General features: G+C 46.7%; 1 protein-coding gene across 2 annotated transcripts in view; it reads left to right on the forward strand.

The window, feature by feature from the left end:
• The first annotated feature begins 1,738 nt into the window (after positions 1–1,738).
• COMTD1 (catechol-O-methyltransferase domain containing 1) overlaps positions 1,739–19,936 on the forward strand; it is a 31,830-nt gene continuing 13,632 nt past the window's right edge. For both annotated transcript variants that reach the window (XR_010792587.1, XM_066600380.1), the window contains exons 1-3: positions 1,739–1,883; positions 5,927–6,054; positions 17,540–17,639. Coding sequence is in view for 1 of the 2 variants with exons in the window: in XM_066600380.1 (XP_066456477.1) it covers positions 1,802–1,883; positions 5,927–6,054; positions 17,540–17,639 (310 nt within the window). In the remaining variant the exon portion in view is untranslated. The remainder of the gene's footprint in view (positions 1,884–5,926; positions 6,055–17,539; positions 17,640–19,936) is intronic.

The raw sequence follows: 19,936 nt of genomic DNA on the forward strand, positions 1-19,936 counted from the left end.
GCCCAGCCGGGCAACTGAATACTTGCTCTGGTGAAGTATCTTCCGGTGGTCGACCCCTGTTCTCCATGCACGGAGCAGCGCTCTGGGAGTTAGGCGGTGAGCTGTCAGTCAGGAACCGCCTGATGCCCAGAGCCACAGGTGTCCCTACCTGAGCTACAGGATGGTGGTGTGAACTTGGACATGCAATATGTTTTACTGTCCCATTGAAAACAATGGGCAATGCCTTGCGAGGACATGAAAAGATAGGACATGCAGCGATTTTTACCTCGCTCTTGTATATGATTCCATTCAAAAGAATGGGGTTTATATTTGTGCAAGATTTGTGCATCTCGCAACACACAAATCTTGCCCTAGTTTCTCGGACGTGTGGAATCGGCCTTAGTGTGGCTTTACACAGCATTTTTCAGGGAAACACTGCATTTTCTCTGTTATTGGTGTCACTATTACTACTGGGGCAACTATTGGGGGTCATTATTACTGCAGGGGCAAGTGTTGGGGGTCTGTATTATTACTGTGGCAACTATTTGGGGGTCTGTATTACTGCCCTGGCCACTATGCTGAGACGCTGTATCTAAGACGATCCTGTGTGACATGTCTGCTCAGCAGCTGTATCTAAGCCGATCCTGTGTGATACAGCGTCTCAGCAGACTTATCACACAGGACCGGCTTAGATACAGCATCTCAGCAGACGTATCTAAGGTGATCATGTGTGATCCATCTGCTAAGCTGCTGTATCTAAGCCGATCGTGTGTGGTACTGCATCTCGGTAGATGTATCACATGATCGGATTAGATACATCTGCTCAGTAGACGTATCACATGGGACAGGCTAAGATCCAGCATCTCAGCAGATGTATCTAAGCCGATTCTGTGTGACAAATCTGCTGAGCTGCTGTGTCTAAGCTTATCCTGTCTGACACAGCATCTCGGTAGATGTATCACATGATCGGATTAGATACATCTGCTCAGCAGATGTATCAAACAGGATCTGCTTAGATACAGTGTATCAACAGACGTATCACCCAGGATCTGCTTAGATACACTGTCTTAGCAGACGTACTTCGCCGCAGATGTCACAGCCGTGACAGAGGATTGTGGAGCTTCTACCATTGCTTTCAGTGGGGACAGCGCTGCTGCCACAGCCCCATTGAAAATAATGGTCTGCGAAGGGAGATCATGCAGCAATACAGAACATGCTGCAATTTGTTTCCCGCATGGCATCGCAACACAGTGCCATCCAGGAAAACATCGCTCATGTGCATGACCCCATTCAAAATAATGGGGTTCATATTTCTCCGAGATTTGTGCCTCTTGCAAAGCACAAATGTCGTGCGATTTTATCGCCGTGTGAAGCTGGCCTAAAGAAAACTTTATAAAGATTTGAGCTCTATAATCCAATAGTTGTATTATGAATTGGTGACCACTAGATGGCAGCATAATACACAACTTTGGTCTGCTCGTCAGCTGCGCAGTGTGCATTCGCTGTAGGGCTGCTGTCTATAACAAAGCTAAGAGCTCTAATGTCCCAAACCTAAATTCTAGCCCAATGTTTATATAGAGGCACTGATTATAACCATGAAATACAATCAAATTATACTACGTAGTATATCTAGCAGCTCATGTCTTTTAATCCATCCAGGCTGCGTGAGTTGGTAATTCCCATAACCAGCAGGTGGCAGTCGTACGCTACGGTATGTCACCAAGAACTGTCTGCTTCCTATTCGCAGGAAGGTCACGTGACAGTATGAGGATGTGCGGCGTCCTCCGTGTCTGTCCTTTGTACCTCCTGCGGCTCCAGAACCATGTCCCTCTCTACCATCACCAGGGAAGCCGCGCTTGGCATAGGTGTGCTGGGGGTCACCTTCGCTGCGGGGGTCTACATTGGTAAGTGCATGAATACAAGTGTCAGAACTATTCTGTAATCACACCTGGATGTGGACATTGTAAGAGACAAACAGTTTCCATGGCCAGTGTCAAACTGGGTGCCCGGAGCCCACCAGTAAAATTCATTCTGGATCCACCTGTGCAGCTACATGCAAATATTACCTGCGGTCCGTTCCCAGATTCCCGGCAGCCACATCTCCATACACATCATTGGAGGGGGGCTGCATTGGAGTGCCCCTGGTTTGTATGTGACCTCACCCTTTAGAAGGCTCCTTGTGGTCCTGAGGGTCTGCAGCTGTCAGAGCATGCTGGGAGTTATAATCCCCTCTGGAGGAGGAAGGGATGACAGAAATGTGAGAATGACTGTATTTCCCTTCCCTGGTAGGTGAGGGGACACAAATACTTTCTTCAGTAGTAACTGCTGACTGGCCATTTCTTTAGACTGTTTTTGTTCTGAGGGTCCTCACAATAACCTGCTGCCTGACTAGTGCCCCCCCCCCCCCAACTATGTGACCAGTAATACATACCGGGCCGCACAGCGATGCCAAGAATATGAGGTCAGGGACTACCAGGTCACAGGCAGTAGTAAGAGGGTGCTTGGTGATGAGTGACTTCAGCAAGGGGCCTAGAAAGTTAGAAGGGACGATAGCAGCCGGTCTGTCAGCGCACCTAGATGTCATCTCCGCCAGGCAATGCATTTATATAATAGGTTTCTTATATGGAAAATAGATTGGTTGGGATGCTATATGCCGGCCCTCTGTATATAGTGCAGGTAGGTGCAAGGCTGGGGACCACGACTGCTCAGGGCCCACTGGGGTATTTTACTCTCCTGTGGGACAGTCCAACATGGCCTATTTTCAAATTCCAAAGGGCCTTATCTCATAGAATGCCACCCAGCTCTCACAGTAGGAACACACCCACCCACCCCCCACCTGTGCACCCCCTCACTCCTCAGAAGGAATGACCACTGTAAGTCCCCTCATAGTAAAAGCAACAGTGTGCACCTCCCACATAGTGGAAGCAGCCACTGTACATGCTCCCTTCCCACATGTAGTAGGAGCAGCCACGGTGCACTCCCTCCCCACTCCTCAGTGGGAGCTGACACTGTGTGCCCAGCCCCAATAGTAGGATCTGCCACTGTGTGCCCACCCTCCATAGTAGGATCTGCCACTGTGTGCCCACCCTCCATAGTAAGAGCTGCCACTGTATGCCCACCCTCCATAGTAGGAGCTGCCACTGTGTGCCCACACTCAGTAGCAGAAGCAGTAATTGTGCAGCCTCCCTCCATAGTAGGAGCAGCCACTGTCAGCCCAATCCCCATAATAGGGGCAGCCTCTGTGTGCCCACCCCCAGTAGTAGAAGCAGTCATTGTGCTCTCACCCTCCATAGTAGGAGCAGCAGCCACTGTGTATCCAAACCCCATAGTAGGAGTACCCCCCCCCCCATGCACCACCTCACCCCAGTAGGAGCAGCCATTGAGCACCCCCCCCCCTTCCATAATAGGAGCAGACACTGTGAGCACACCCCCCATAATAGGAGCAGCAGCCACTGTATATCCACCCTCCATAATAGCAGTCACTCTGCGCCCACCTGCCATAGTAGGGGCAGACGCTGTGTGTCCGCTCCATAGTAAGAGTACCCCCCCATGCACCACCTCACCCCCAGTAGGAGCAGCCACTGTGTTCTCAACTCCCACAATAGAAGCACTCTTCTAGGCACCACTCTTACCTCAGCAGAAGCAGCCACTGTGCACCCCCTCACAGTAGGACTAGCACTGAGCACCCACCATAATAGGAGCAGCCACTGTACAGCCACACCTCATTCTTAGAGCAGCTACTGTGTACCCACTCCACGTAGTAAGGGCACCTGCCTCACCCCCAGGAACAGCAGCCACTGTGCATCCCCTCATAGTAAGGAGCAACTACGGTTTGCTCATCCCCCATAGTATTAAAAGCGGCTGTGTACCCCTATTAGGAGAAAGCACTGTGCAACCCCACAGCCATTGTGTCCCACATAGCAGCAATAGTGATTCACCTGTAAACCCCACTGCAATGCAAACATGTAAATATGAGTGAATTGTGCAGGAACTGATTATTTGGTGTGTGCCCAAACTGTTGCCCGTTTTATAAAGCATCCCAAGAACTGCTTCTGTGGAAAATCACCTACCGGCTGTGTTTAACTTTTTTTATGTTGCTGTTGTTTGCTGTTATCACTTGCCCCTAATACATGCGGTAGATCATAGTATAACCATATATACTATGCAGTGGACCTGTGGAGACACAGAAACTATTTACAAATAAAGGGAGTGTTACATTAACCACTTCAAAACTTTTTGATGACAAATCCCTGAGTAAATAAAGAGAAGTTTGAAAAAAAAAACAAAAAAAAAAACAAATCCCTGAGTAGCTTTGATCCCCTTCTATCCCGCACCCCTCTAGTTCATTCTCAGAATTTGGCCAAACAACAATAGAAGTCTCCAGGCTCTTCTCTTCTTCTCACCCTACTACCAGCATTAGTGACCCTATTCCTCACACTTCCTCCAGCCTTTTTTCGTGGGTTCTCCTTACTACAATATTTTAAAGTTTTCCCACTGCTTAAAATTGCTTTGTAATCCCTCTGTCCTTCTTGGTTGCTGCTGTCCAGGACATGTGACTGCTGCAGCCAATCACTGGGTATAGATAGTCATTGCTGTGGTCAGTGATTGGCTGCAGCAGTCACATGTCCTGGTCAGCAGTAACCAGGAAGGACAGAGGGATTACAAAACAATTTTAAGCAGTGGGATAACCCGTTTAAGTTCTTACTTTCTTCTGGTAAAGTTCCCTGCTCCTTAAACATGCCATCATATGCCCATTACTAGAATCTCTCTGCAAATTTTCTTTTCGACCCCCTTACAATCTGGTTTTCGTACCTTCCATCCTACAGAAACCGTCCTTACAAAAGTGTCGCATAACTGAAGGACAGCTAAATCTAATGGCAACTACACTAATTCTTCTGGATCTTTCTGCAGTATTTGAGTCTGTAGATCACCAACTTCTCCTCAGTATGCTCGGCTCTATGGGCTTTAAGGATTCTGCTCTCTCCTGCTTTTCCTCCAACCTCTCTGACTGCACATTTAGTGTATTATTTGTTGGCACTACTTCTTCTCCTCTTCTTTTGGAGCATAAACTGCTGTGTGTACATGAGGAGTAGCAGTATTTCTATCCATGATATAACTTGTTTACATAATTTTCATCTGTTTTCCCCACTGCAGGCTCCATCAGTCTTCTCTGAGGTAGTGGATGGAGACTAGCTGCTACTATGTCTCTATACACAACACATGTAGCGGGACTGCTTTGTCTCTATCTCTCGGTAGGACACCTTCACCTCAAACGCATCATGGAGGTCATTATGCAGCAGTACTGAGCAGTGTTGATGTTATTTCAATAGGTCTGAGACAGGAAATATCTAGAGATGAGCGAGCATACTCGCTAAGGACAAATACTTGAGCGAGTATTGTCCTTAGCGAGTACCCCTCTCCTCGTGAGAAAAGATTCGGGTGCCGGTGGGGGGTAGCGGGTGGGAAAGGGGGGAAAATTTCTCTCCCCACTCCCTCCTGCTCACTCCCGCAACACACCGCTCACCCCCACCGACACCTAAATCTTTTCTCACGAGCGGGCAGGTACTCGAAAAGGACAATACTCGCTCAAGTATTTGTCCTTAGCGAGTATGCTAGCTCCTCTCTACAAATAACCTAATCTTGGTAAATAAAGAGGAGTCGGGGTCTGAGCCATTGGCTTCTTTGGTTATTAAGAGTTGCGATACCCTGTGCAGCTTTTTATCTCTTTCACTATCCTGCAGAACATCGCCCCTGGACACCTGTTGTACAAGGGACTGCACTACAACCCCATTCATTATTAATGGAGCTGTGCAGTGTTACCCTGCATAGCAGATGGCCAGGAGCCCCTGTGTAGGGAAGAAAAGAGACTGCTAAACTAGCACTGCAGCCCTTCATTCTCAGAATCTAGAGAAATGCTATTGCTTTATGAGATACCATTCTGTTTCAGGAAAAAGCTACTTAACATACCAAAGGAAAAAGTCCCAGAAGATGTTTGATGGCGCAGATGACCCACGGAGAACATATCTATTACACTTGTCCCTCAGAGAGCACCCATCTGCAAAGAGATTACGGCAGGTATAAACTACACAGCGGTCCCCCATGGGAATAAGGTCATATGTTGTTCTGTAGACGGCTCCAAAGTTTTTTAGGTCACAAATCCCTTTCAAACACAGTGAAATCTCTTTGAGACAACCACCCAAAATAGTTTTGACCTCTAGTAACAAGATCTGGTTATGATATGACATCCTTGATGTCACTAATGCACAACAATACCTGCAGGTTACAACAGCTGTTGATCCCCCTTCCCTCCAAGAGTCATGTGGTTTCAGAGCCACTGATTGCTCTAGTTATACACAGGTTAAACTCTCAAGCATTATTACGCATGTGTTATCGTACTGCAAGTTATTGTCTCTCCTACATTAAAGGGTTTGTGCCAAATTGTACACTTAAGTGTCTGACAGCTGGTTGTCCAATCGCTGTGACCCACGCCAGCTATGAAAACAGAGGTCCCACGTACCCCCATCTGAATGTAGTGATGGTCATTCATGTCCTCTGCCATTCATCTCTGTGGGATTGCTGGAGACAAGAGAGTACAGCGCTCAGCTATTTCATTCTGTTCCACAGAAATGAATGGCACAGCAGCACACTCGCTCAATCACTGCTACATTAATATGGGGGAACACAGGACTCTTTTTTTCATGATTGGTGGAAGCTACAGTGATCGGATCAGACACCCATCTGTGGATATGGAGTAAGTGTACAACTTGGAACAACTTCTTTAGGGTAAGTTCACACATTGCAAATCTGCTGTAGAATTTCGGTTGAGGTTTTCATGTCAGAATTCCGCAGCAATGTGCAGTGCAATGCAAGAAAACGGGGGTTTGACAAACCACATTCACTTATGATGGAAAAAGCAGCTGCAGAAGAGAAGCATGCTGTGGATTTTGAAATCCGTAGTATATTTTTTGTTGAATAGCACAGATTTTCACTCAGCGGAATTCAGTAAGTGAATTCTTCAGTCAAATTCACCATCAAAATACCCGTTTTGATTTCTTCCGCAATCTGTGCACTTTAATGTGAATCCCTGGTTTATGGCAATAAATCTACCAATTCTAGAATGAAAACAAAAGCTAGATACATGAGCAGCACTGATGTCTTTTGTTCTGTCCTTATGGTTTGCTACAATGTTACCAGTTTTGGCAAAAAGTATTTCGCTCACAGATTCTTGTGGAGACTGAAGATAATAGACCCTCCTTATGAGCCGTATTAGGGCTGCGCAGGTTTCATCCTATTGGTGTAAAGAATGTTCCCATTCACTTACAGAAATCAGAGATCTTGAATATGGTAAGAAATTGGAATACAAAGTAGACCAGAATGTTACAGAACTTTCCATGTTTTGCAGATCATGATAATGTAAATCTATGGATCTATTCACATGGCTGTATTTGTCACTGCCCTTTCTTTTTAAAGGGCCACTCCGGTGATTTTTAAAAATTCATTCATGATGCAGCTATTCCCTCCGTATATATAAGTTGGCTAGTGTTACCTTGGTTAATTATTTCTGTCTGAAGTTCCAGAACAATTAAATCTACTTGGGGTTATGGAATCATCTTCTAGTCAAATTCTCAGTTTGTGTGATGTTACATGGATCTACCACAGAAACTGTGTTGAGGGGAACACATGCAATCCTGTCACAGTTACTGATGGTGATCACAAAGGTATAATAGAAAAGATCACAGCTAGAGTTGAGCAAACATACTCTGCCGAGCTTGATGCTCGTTCGAATATTAGCGTACTCGATGGTGCTCGTTACTCGAACGAGCATCAAATTGTGTTCGACCCCCGCCCAAGCTTTTGGCTCCTCCCCACTGTGATGTGCCTGTTTTGGCCCCTCCACGCCATGACGCAGCGAACGTCATTGCCAAATTTTTTGTCTGGCAGGAAGAGAAAAGAGAGAGAGAGAACACGAACCTAGAAAAAAAAAAAAAACTCGGGACCCGGCATCCCACATACAAAAATGCTTGAGTCTCCCATTGTAGTCAATGGGGTTCGTTACTCGAGTAGAGCTCTCGAATTTTACGAAAGCTCGACTCGAATAACACGGGCCCGAGCATTTGGGTGCTCGCTCATCTCTAATCACAGCTCATCCTCCTGACTGTATACTTATGGGCTGTAGCTTATTGAGGTGAATATAGAAGGTAATGATAATTAAACTGTCACCCCAACAGGCAAAAGTGGTGTAGCCAATGGTATAGCTGTGCTGACGCATCATGGGAATAATGTGAAACTGAAAGAAAAAAATCTAAGCCTCAAGTAAATGAGTTTGAATCAAACATTGAGCAGCTCCTGTTTACATGGCCCAATAGTCACTTAGTTTTTTTTTTTTTTTTTAAACTCGTTTTATTGAACAGTGTATATTCCATACAAAACATGAATAAACAACTTTGGTTACATTTTGGCTCCATGTGATCGTACAGTTGCTCTTAAATGCGTCACATTAACATATACAGAGATCATTTACAATGCGTCATTATCTTTGCTAGTGGTGTCAATAATGTTTGCTTATTTTACGGGTTCCTTCTAGGCACAGCTGCTCTCATTAGGCTTTGGAATCGGTCTTGCGTGAATACTGTGCTGGTCGATCCACACCATCTTTCCCATATTTTATCAAATTTTTCTGGACACTTTCTGTTTTTGTATACTATTTTTTCATATGGTAGTATGGCGTTAATTATGTTCTGCCATTTTGTGAGTGTCGGGGGGCGTCTGTCCATCCACCGTAGGGCCACTGTTTTGCGGGCATAGAATAACGCCTTGGTGAGAAATATTTTATCGTGATATTGCCACTGTTCTTCATCTAAGATACCCAGGAGGCATATCGCTGGATCGTATGGTACCGGTACGCCCATCAGTTGGGTTAGGAATTCAGTAATTTCTCCCCAGTATGTGGCTATATTAGGGCAGTTCCATATTAGGTGATTAAAGTTTGCGTTAGGTGCTCTACACCGATGGCATTGGTTTGTGGGTGTCCTGTTCATTTTGTGGAGTCTGGTCGGTGTCAAGTAACATTGATGCAGTATATATAATTGTGTTAATTTATTATTTGCGGCTGGTGAGACCGCGGTGTACGTGGACATCGCGGTTTCCCAATCTTCATTCATGAGGGTGGGGATGAGATCTTTCCATCTCTCCATCACTGTCATGGGCGTATCGGGGATCTTAGATCGTAGTAGATGGGTGTATAGTACCGATATCAGGCCTTTGGGTCCCTGGGTGCGCAGTATACCTATTAGCGGGTAATGGGAGAAAGGCTGCCTGGGTTCTGGGAACTGTGCAGTTAAGGCGTGTCTGAGTTGTAGATATCTGAAGAAACCGGATCTTGGAATTTGGTATAGTTGCTGTAGCTGTTCAAAGGAAGCTAAGACTTGATCGAAGTATAAATGTTCTAGAGTGGTGATTCCCAGGTTTACCCAAAATTGTTTGTCTGGTAGATTTATCAAATGTGGTAGCTCTCTGTTATCCCATAGGGGGGTCTCCAGAGGGGTGTCTTCCCGCTTAGTCAAACGCTTGCATGCCTGCCACACATTGGCTGCGAGTCTATGTATGGGGAGCATCTGCTTGGTCAATAGTCTCGGTTTTTCTAGGAGGATCCAGAGCGATGCCTCTGAGAGAAAGAACATCAGGTGGTGCTCGGAGTTTGGGAGAGGGGAGCCCGATAACCAATGTCGGATGTACCTCACTTGTCCCGCTAGGTAGTAAATTTTGAAATCTGGTAGCGCCATTCCTGCCATTTCCTTAGGCCGCTGTAAAGTATCCATACGGAGTTTGGCTCTAGAGTTCCCCCATATGAATGGTATTATTAGAGAGTTGTTTTTTTTGAAGAATTTCTGTGGTATGGGTGCTTCTGCATGTTCTAGGCAGTATAGATACTTGGGGAGTATTATCATTTTAATGAGGTTAATTCTACCTGCCACAGACAGTGGCAGGGAGCTCCAGGATTTTAATTTCTGTTGTAGTGTTGTCAGTAAGGGGGTAATGTTTAGGTCTAAGCTATGCGTGTGGTCTCTGGTGATCCATATCCCTAAGTATTTAAATTGGGGGCTGACTTGCAGCCCACAAAGTATGTCTCCCATCTGCCATCCTTCTGTTCTTAGGGGCATAAAAACGGATTTCTGCCAATTTATGCGTAGTCCTGAGAAGTTTCCAAATTCGTCTATTAGGGAGATGGCTAACGGGAGGGCGTTTTTGGGGTCCGACATATACAGTATTATGTCATCTGCGTATAACCCGATTCTGTCCTCTCTGGGTCCTATCGAGATGCCTCTATATGCGTTATGCTGTCGGATCTTCAAGGCCAGGGGTTCTATTGCGATCGCAAACAAGAGGGGGGAAAGAGGGCAACCTTGTCGGGTCCCCCTATGCAGCTGGAAGGAGGTAGAGGCCAGGCCATTCACCACTACTTTAGCGGTTGGGGATCTATAGAGTATATAGATCCACTTAATAAATAATTCTCCCAGCCCAAACCTCCGTAAAATCTCCATCAGGTATGGCCATTCGACCGAGTCAAATGCTTTGGCCGCGTCCAATGAGGCCAAGGCCCAGTCTGACCTCCACCTCCACCCCACCTGCGTGATTACTTGCGTCCTTCTAATGTTGTCTGATGTGGACATTCCGGGGATGAAGCCCGTCTGATCGGGGTGAATAATGTCCTTTATGGCTTGGTTTAGACGGGTGGCCAATATTTTCGTAAGGATTTTATAATCTGTGTTTAACAATGATATAGGCCTGTATGAGCCACAGTCGTCTGGGTTTTTATCTGGCTTTAAAATGAGGACTATATTGGCTTCTGACATCGATTCTGAGAGCTGATTTTTATCAAATATGTGTTCGTATAGGGAGAGCAAGTGTGGTATTATTTCTTTCTTGTATTGTATGTAGACTTCTATCGGCAGACCATCTGTGCCAGGGGTCTTGTTTTTTGCCATGTCACTTAATGTTTCCTCAATCTCCTCTTCTGTAATTGGGGAATCTAACAGGGCTTTGTGGGTGTCTTGCAGTACTGGGAATGTTATGTCTGTCAAGTATGTTTCTAGTTCTTCTGGTAGATAATCAGTTCGTGTTTGATATAGGTCATCGTAGAATTGTTGGAATCTAATTAGGATCTCTTTTGGGTCAGTGAGTGTTTCTCCTTGGGCTGTTTTTATTCTCAGGACGGATGGGGGGGCAACTAGATTGGTTTCCCAGCTCGAAAAAGGATTGTCGGGTGTAAAAGAGATTCCTCTGGGCTTTTTCTCTCAAATATAGCAAGTAGTCCCTACCAGTCTGGAGCCATCTGTCTCTTTTAATGTCTGATGGGTCGGCGATAAACTCTCTTTCTAGTAGTTGACATTGCTCTGCTAAAAGCTCTCCTTCTCGCGCAGCGGCTTTTTTGATAAAGGATATTGAGGATCTGAAGCAACCTCTAAGGTAGGACTTAAATGTCTCCCACACTAATAGTTTGTCTATGTGCGCCTCGTGTGCTTCAAAATAGATCTGGATTTGGTCTGGAATACGGTCATTGGGGCCGAGCAGTGACAGCCAGAAAGGGTGTACATTTATTCTCTTGATAGTGGCCTGGCCTTGGTTTTTAAGGATCATGCGGATTGGTGTGTGATCCGAGATCCCTCGAGGCAGAAATTCTATGGAGCTGATTTTGGGGAATAGTGAAGGGGACCCGAATATATAGTCTATTCGACTGAGTGCATTATTGTGGGCTGCGTGGCAAGTGAACTCCTGCCTTTGTGGGTGGAATACGCGCCACAGATCCAGCCAGCCTGTCACCGATATGATAGAGGCGAGACGAGTCCTGCTCGTGTCCCCCTCCCTCCGAGCACCACCGCCGAATCTGTCCACCACAGGATCCATCACTAGATTCATATCTCCCATGCAGACAACTGTTGCGTCTGGTGAGAATGCTGCAAATTGGACGCCCTCTGCCAGAATGGCTGTTGTTGCTGGCGGTGGGTTATAGCAACACAGGAGAACGTATGGGTCATTATTGATTTTGGATCTTACGAAAATATATCTACCATCTGGGTCTCTCTTGATTTGTTCTACTTCCCATCTTAGTGACTTTGCTATCAGCAGAGACACCCCCCTGGAGTAGGATGTGTGACATGAATGAGCGGACCACTGCACCCACGGTTTCGACAAGATTTTTGTGGTTTCAGGTGTGAGGTGGGTCTCCTGCAGGCATAGTACATGTGGTCGCCAGGAGCGTATTAGGGAATTTATCGAGGATCGCTTCCTGGTCGATCCCAGTCCCCTGACGTTCCAGGACACGAAAATTACCTCCGCCATAGGCAAGGACAGGTCAATCGGGTCCGGATAAATTTCTTTATGACATTCTGCCTGTCAGGAGTCCCCCCCATGACACACCATTACATCTCTAACATACGTCATGCAACAGTATTTCAATGCGTTTTTACAGAAAACATGGAGCTCTTGATGCACACAATTCGTCAACATTACGGTAGTTTACTACCAACTTGGAACTCAGATAACTTGTTTCCAACAAACTTTAAGTGCTTCCTCTGCTGGGATAGCGTTCGTGGCCGACTAATATTTGTGGGAACCTACATAGTATAGCTATATCCTAGACTATACCTGAGGTATTATTGGATTAATATGATATTGATAGGAGCCGTTACTAGCTTAGTGGGCTTATACTAGGTGGGCCCCTATAGGGGGGGTAGGGAGGGGGTGGGAACGAAGGGGGGGATCAGGGGGGCACACAATAATAACACAAGGAGGAAGAATTACTAGCGTTGTTGCCAACGCCGGGGGGAGGACAGTCCACCACCCTTTGCAGGGAAGGGGGGCCAGACCGGGCAGTAGTAGTATATAGTCGGGGTTTCAGACCCGTGTCTCGGTCTCGAATCTTGGCAGGGCGCAGCTAGGGTATAATTTCTGGTGGGCATTGGGGTAGCTTTAATTATATATTTACTTATTCACATTAGAGTCCCAGTGCCTACAGGGGGGAAGAAAAGCGGTTATTTATACGTTACAGTCTCTTTGATGGGCGTTTGGTGGCCAGCCACTCCTCCGCGTCGGATGGTGTAGAGAAGAAGCGCGTGCGGTCTCCGTCTATCACTCGTAGTCGCGCCGGATACATCATGGAGTATGGCAGTTGCAGGTCTCGTAGCTGCCTTTTAATTCCAGTGAATGAGGCCCGTTGTTTCTGGAGGTCTGCCGAGAAATCAGGGAAAATGGATATTGCGGCGTTGTCAAATCGCAGAGGGCCTCCTTTTCTGGCAGCTTGTAAGATAGTGTCTCTATCTCGGGAATTGAGTAGTTTTGCCAGCAAGGGTCTAGGCGGTGCTCCTGGTATAGGCGGCTTCATAGGGACCCGCTGGGCTCGCTCAATCACGAATACTTGTGATAGTCCAGCATTTGGGAGGAGTTCGCGGAGCCATTTTTCCATGAATTCTTCAGGTCTCTGCCCCTCAGCTCGTTCTGGTAGACCCACTATGCGCAAATTATTCCGTCTTGACCGGTTTTCAAGGTCGTCCGCTTTTTGTCTCCAGTATTCGGCTTTTTGTGTGAGGTCACGTATTGCAGCCGACATTGGAGGGACGGTGTCGTCTAGTGTGGAGATTCTGTCTTCTGTACTTTTGACTCGTTCTCTCAGGTTTTGGAGGTCTTGCCTTAATAGGCTTACGTCCATTTTAACTTCGTCGATCTTTCCCGTGAGAGTGGTCGTGGATGTCTGTATTGCGGATAGGAGCTGATCAGATAGCTGCTGTAGGGTTTGAACTGAGCCCTCGGGTGGACCTGGGCTAGCGTCTTTCGCCGTTGATGTTCCTGCTATGGTGGGTTCAGGGCCAGGGTCTTTGCGGGTCTCCCCTCTAGCGAACGCCTTTAGTTTGTCAACTGAGGAGCTCTGCCTAGTGGGTCCCATAATGGATCTTTGTGCTGTATCGTTTTTCTTATGGCGGATGACTTTACGGAGTGTTGGATTCCTGGTAGGGGGCCTATAAAGGGCTGTGCTCTGCAGTGTTCTCTTTGGAGCGTGCGCCTTATGCCTGTCGCCTGGTGATTCACCTTTTTGTGCCTGTTAGGACTTCAATGGTACCTTTTGGTTTAGGTGTGTAGTGCTCACATTGGAGGGAGCTTGATTTATTTGTGCCTCTCCTCTTCCCCCCTGGGGTGGCAGTTGCTTGTGCTGCACTTCTAGCTGTCTGGGGTTGATGGCTGTGCACTTTGGGACTGGCTGTGGTGTAAGGGTGCCAGCAGGTGTCCCTTTCTATGGGAGAGTATGCAGCTTTGGCTGTGCAGCTTCCCCCTCGGCCCCCCCCCCGCGGTGTTTGTGGCGGGAAGGAGCGCAGCCCCCACACTCAGCGCTGTATAAGGGCTCCGGTACGGCCGCTCTCTTCACTGCACTGCCGCTCACTCTACCCCTGTCTCAGCGCTGCCCTCTCTGCTCAGGCGGTCTCCTCCACTTCCTCCCTTGTCCTCCGATCCCCCGGCGGTCAGCGCCGCGCTCAAAATGGCGGCGGTCGCGGTATCGCGGGTCTGCTGCCGGCGTTACCTCTGCTGTGGGAGCCGCGCGGATGTTACAGCTGGCTCCTTCCTCTCCCTCTCTGCTTCAGGAGGTGTTCGGGTGGGTTTGGGGGCCCTCAGGATTAGCTCAGGATGGCTGGTAAGTCGGCTTGTCCGGGAGCTACTCTTACATGCGGCCGGTGTCCTCGGCTGCTTGGCCACGCCCCCTAGTCACTTAGTTTTTAGTTCTGCTACTAGTAATTATTAGGAAATTAAAGTACTAGCGTTTCTGGTGGCGCAATGCGCCACACAGCTGTGCTATATGATACATCCATTATGATACTCACACACAGCTCTACTACATCCATCTTGACTTCACACATCACACAGCTCTAATACATCTATCCTGATTCCCAGACATCACACACACAGCTCTGCTACATCCATCCTGATTAACACACATTACACACACAGCTGTACTACATCAATGTTCATGTGCAGACATCAAACACACAGCTGTACTACATCCATGCAGACTCCCCACACATGACACACAGCTCTACTAGATCCATGCTGATTCCCACACATCACACACAGCTCTACTACAAGCATCCTGATTCCCACACATTATACCCACAGCTCTACTACATCCATGTTCATGGCCAGACATTACACCCATCCTGATTCCCACACATTACACACACAGCTTTACTACATCCATCCTGACCCCACACATTACACACACAGCTTTACTACATCCATCCTGATCCCATACATTACACACACAGCACATTACACACACACTCAGCTCTACTACATCCATCCTGGTTTCCACACATTACACACATAGTACATTATACACACAGTTCTACTACATCCATCTTGATTCACACACATTATACCCACAGCTCTGCTACATGCATCCTGATTCCTGCACATTACACACACAGCTCTACTACATATATCCTGATTCACACACAGCTCTACTACATGCATCCCGATTCATACATTACACATACAGCTCTGCTACATGCATCCTGATTCATACATTACACATACAGCTCTACTATATGCATGCTGATTCACACACATCACACACACAGCTGCGTTAAATCCATGCTGATTTCCAGACATCACCAACTCTGCAGACTCCTGGATACAGTGATCAGCCCTTGGTCATGTGATCCCTGACTCCACACATACAGGTAATGACATGATGGTGACATCATCACAGGTCCTGGTAGTAGCTGCTGTCGGTTTTTCCAGTATATAGTACTTTCTACCAAACTGCACAATGGCTCTTCCCACAGCAGTTACGTCACCACAGGTCCTTCAGACCACCGGATCTCTTACCAACTGCATAATGGCTCCTCCCACAGCAGTGATGTCACCACAGGTCCTTCAGCCCACCAGATCTCTGTGGTGGTGGTAGGTCGGTGTCTTCTATCAGGACCACTGAGTTTTGTCTGAGATAATAACAGCTTAGTTGTATTCTCATTTTGTTATTTTTGTCCGCTCTTTCCAAGAGCCCTAACTTTGTTGTTCTTCTGTCAGTCAGGCTCTGTGTTTTATATATGTTGTAGGACCTGCGATGGTGTCACCAGGGGCTGAGCCATGACATCACCATGGGTGAAGCATGAAAAGCACAGACATACATACACACTCACTGACACAAGTGTTTGTTAGTGGTTTGATAAACCAAGCGACTCCCAAAAGTGAGCGATTTATCGCTCAAGGCCCTCAGCCACGTGTACGCAGGATGATTATGGCCCAATTTGCTGTTTCCAGTGACAATTCAGGTGATAATCATCCTGTGTACAGGCACCTTATGGCTGTGGTTACAAAGTGTGTGAATTGCTGCAAAATATCAATCACAATGGAGTATCAGTTGTCACTTCAGGAAAAAAAAAAGGAAGAAACCTTGTGAATCTAATCTAATTTCTTGCACCACACTTTGATCCCTTTGCTTGACCTTTGGTGGATAATTTAATGTCATTAGAGTTGTGACCTGTCAGGCAAGGGCAAAATTCCTATATTAAAGGGGTTGTCCCGCGAAAGCAAGTGGGTCTATACACTTCTGTATGGCCATATTAATGCACTTTGTAATGTACATTGTGCATTAATTATGAGCCATACAGAAGTTATCAGAAGTTATTCACTTACCTGTTCCGTTGCTAGCGTCCCCGTCTCCATGGTGCCGTCTAATTTTCAGCGTCTAATCGCCGGATTAGACGCGCTTGCGCAGTCCGGGTCTTCTTCTTTTCTCAATGGGGCCGCTCGTGCCTGAGAGCGGCTCCTGGTAGCTCCGCCCCGTCACGTGCCGATTCCAGCCAATCAGGAGGCTGGAATCGGCAATGGACCGCACAGAAGCCCTGCGGTCCACCGAGGGAAAAGATCCCGGCGGCCATCTTCAACCGGTAAGTAAGAAGTCACCGGAGCGCGGGGATTCAGGTAAGCGCTGTGCGGATTTTTTTTAGGTCCCTGCATCGGGTTTGTCTCGTGCCGAACGGGGGGGCTGTTGAAAAAAAAAAACCGTTTCGGCGCGGGACAACCCCTTTAAGGCTAGCAGCACTGGTGTGCTTCAGCCAACAGGGCGCCAGGGAGAGTCAGGGCTCCTCCACACTGGTGAGGGTGATATCGGGCTGTGAATCACGGCCTGATCTCGCCCTCTCAATCCATGTGGAAACCGCTGGACGCGAGGCTTTTCACACGGATGCAGTTTTCTCCCATTGTTTTCAATAGGGTCTGCGCTGCTGCCGCTGGCCCCTTTAAGAACAATGGGCGATATTGCAAAAAGAAAAGAGATGCAGCAATTTTTTTCCATGCATAGCATCACAAATGTGGATGAACCCATTTTATGTTTGTGTAGCGAACATCGTGTCAGTCTAGTATTGTAGAAGTTTACACATCTGTGCTTTATACTTTTCTCATTATAGGCTAATTGTTTTAACTCGACCTTTGAGTTTGCAGTGTATTATTGATTATCTTGTACCAACTTACAGGAAAGCGCACAATAATATATGCGGGTGTTCATTTCCAGCATCTTTTAGGGACCGCGTCCCAGGAGGTCAGCAGCGATGCAGCCCAACTGTTGGCAAATCTGGCCAAACTTACCAACGCTAAGAAGATTTTGGAAATGGGTGAGGATTCGGCGCGTTCACTTAAAGGTGTATTCACTAATGTCATTCTTTGTATAATGAAGTCGCGCAGCTTTCTAATATACTTTCTTTATACATTCCCAGTGGTTTTACAACTTTCTAATATATTCTCTTCATACCGCTCGTCGTTTTTAGATCTCTGTTTGCTGTCATTGAATAGGAAACTTCATTGTTTTCCAGAGGATAAAGACGTGACCTGGTCATGTGACATACACAGAGGTGCACATGTAGCTACAGTTTGTGTGTATTTGCATGGCGCTGTCACAGCATGGTTTGTCCGTGTGCCTCATCACTCACCCTTAGGGCTTCTTCACACAAGTGTATGCGCAAAAACGCTTGCCGCATCGCTAGGTATTTGCGCATGAACGAAGTTGGATGAGGTACATATCCTCGCATGTCTGAGTATTGTACTGTTCTTTTTGTGTACACTGGGCCAGTTTACACACGTGCGCATGACCCATCCTTTTTGTGAATTAAAAGGCTTATTGGCCTATTGAGGTCCAGCTGTGTTATTTTTTTCACGGTTTTGCGCAGTGTTTCACGCATATTTTTAGGTATTTGTGTGCCTCCCATAGACTTCTATGGGGCCTTTGGTGCACAAAACATACACTTTTTTCCACGTGCGCAAAACATGCTCATGAGAATGAGCCCATTGAAATGGGATATACTCTTTGCGTTATGTGCACGTATATTTTATGCACCTGAACAAATACGGCCGTGTGAAGAAGCCCTCAGTCGGGTGACAGATGAGCAAATGCACTCCCTGGCTGTAGTGGGTCGGAGCTGGTCACATGACTAGGACAGACTTTTATCCACTGACAGTAAACTGATCCAGAAGGTATATTGAGTTCTCCTGACATGAAGCATAAGCTTTACGTCCTGAAAGCAGAAAACCTCTTGTGGATTTAGTTTTGTATTTGGACATTTTGTGAACATGCTGACTTTTTTCAGACCAGTTGCATTTGCTTAAGGCCTCGTTCACACGAGCGTTGTTTTGCACGCATCCGTGCTGCACAAAATGCAGCGCTGCACGGATCTGCAGAAAAAGCATGAACAAAGCTCCATGCCAATTGCTTTCAATGGGGATGCCGCTGCCGGTTGCCCCATTAAAAGCAATAGGCTGCAGGCACCCCCTGCAGTGATTTTCGGGGAAGGGCTTTAAATATAAGCCTTCCCTGAAAAACATCCCCAGCATGTAAAAAAATGTAAAATATTTATGCTCACCTCTCCGCTGCTGTCGGGGCTCAAGCGCATCTAGCTGCTTGGTCCCCCTGCACTGCTCTGAATCTCTTCCAGCAGGCGGGGATTTTAAATCGCCATCTGCTGAAATGGCTATGTTTGATTGGCTGAGCGCTCAGCCAATCACAGGCAGCGTTCAGCCATTCATAATTCAATGAAGTGAGGTGAGTATATATATTTTTTTAAATTTTTACACAAGCTAGGGATGATTTTCAGGGAAGGGCTTATATTTAAAGCCATTCCCTGAAAATCACTGCAGCGGTTGCCAGCAGCCCATTGCCTTCAGTGGGGCCGCCGACAGCAGCGGCGGCTCCATTGAAAGCAATGGGAGAACTTTGCGATCCTCTGCCACTGCTGCCCTTATTTACTCCCCTTGGGGAGTGCCATCATTACTGAACACTGACAGTGCTGTCACAGTGTTCAGTGATGAGGGGACACCCCGCAGGAAATATTTACATGCAACATGGACCTATGGTACATGCATGTCCTATCTTTTGCAGGTGCACGCATTTGCATGCCTGTAAAACGCGGACATGTGAACACATCATAGGAAACCAATGGTTCTAATAGACGCACGGTTTTGTGCGCACATAAACACGCTCGTCTGAACGATGCCTAAGACCAGAACTGAAGTATCTATAGAGCTGCATTATTAATGCCAAAAATCACAGTGGTATTTCAAATCTATATGGTCATAGGAACGCCCTTCACAGATATAGATTAAAATTAATAGCTTTTATTAACAACTAATTAAAATTAGGGCCACATACATCATATAACAAAACAAACGTGGACTGACAACATAGATCATGCTCTATAACCCAGTGACCGGGTCGTGTGAGGGTATCAATTTCCCTCCAGTAGCCAGTCAAGTTAGACCCTATTAGCAATATTAGGGGACTGGGTCACTAGTCTATAGTGGCACGTCACATTACGTGGAGTAGTCAAAAAGTGTCAGATTTCCAGTCTTAGGTAGTAGAGTAACTCAAATATTCCTATTTATGGTTCAGGACTAAGGGCTAGCTGACTGTTCGTGTCGC

This window comes from Eleutherodactylus coqui, chromosome 4 (assembly GCF_035609145.1).
Source record: "Eleutherodactylus coqui strain aEleCoq1 chromosome 4, aEleCoq1.hap1, whole genome shotgun sequence".
Classification (NCBI taxonomy): domain Eukaryota; kingdom Metazoa; phylum Chordata; class Amphibia; order Anura; family Eleutherodactylidae; genus Eleutherodactylus; species Eleutherodactylus coqui.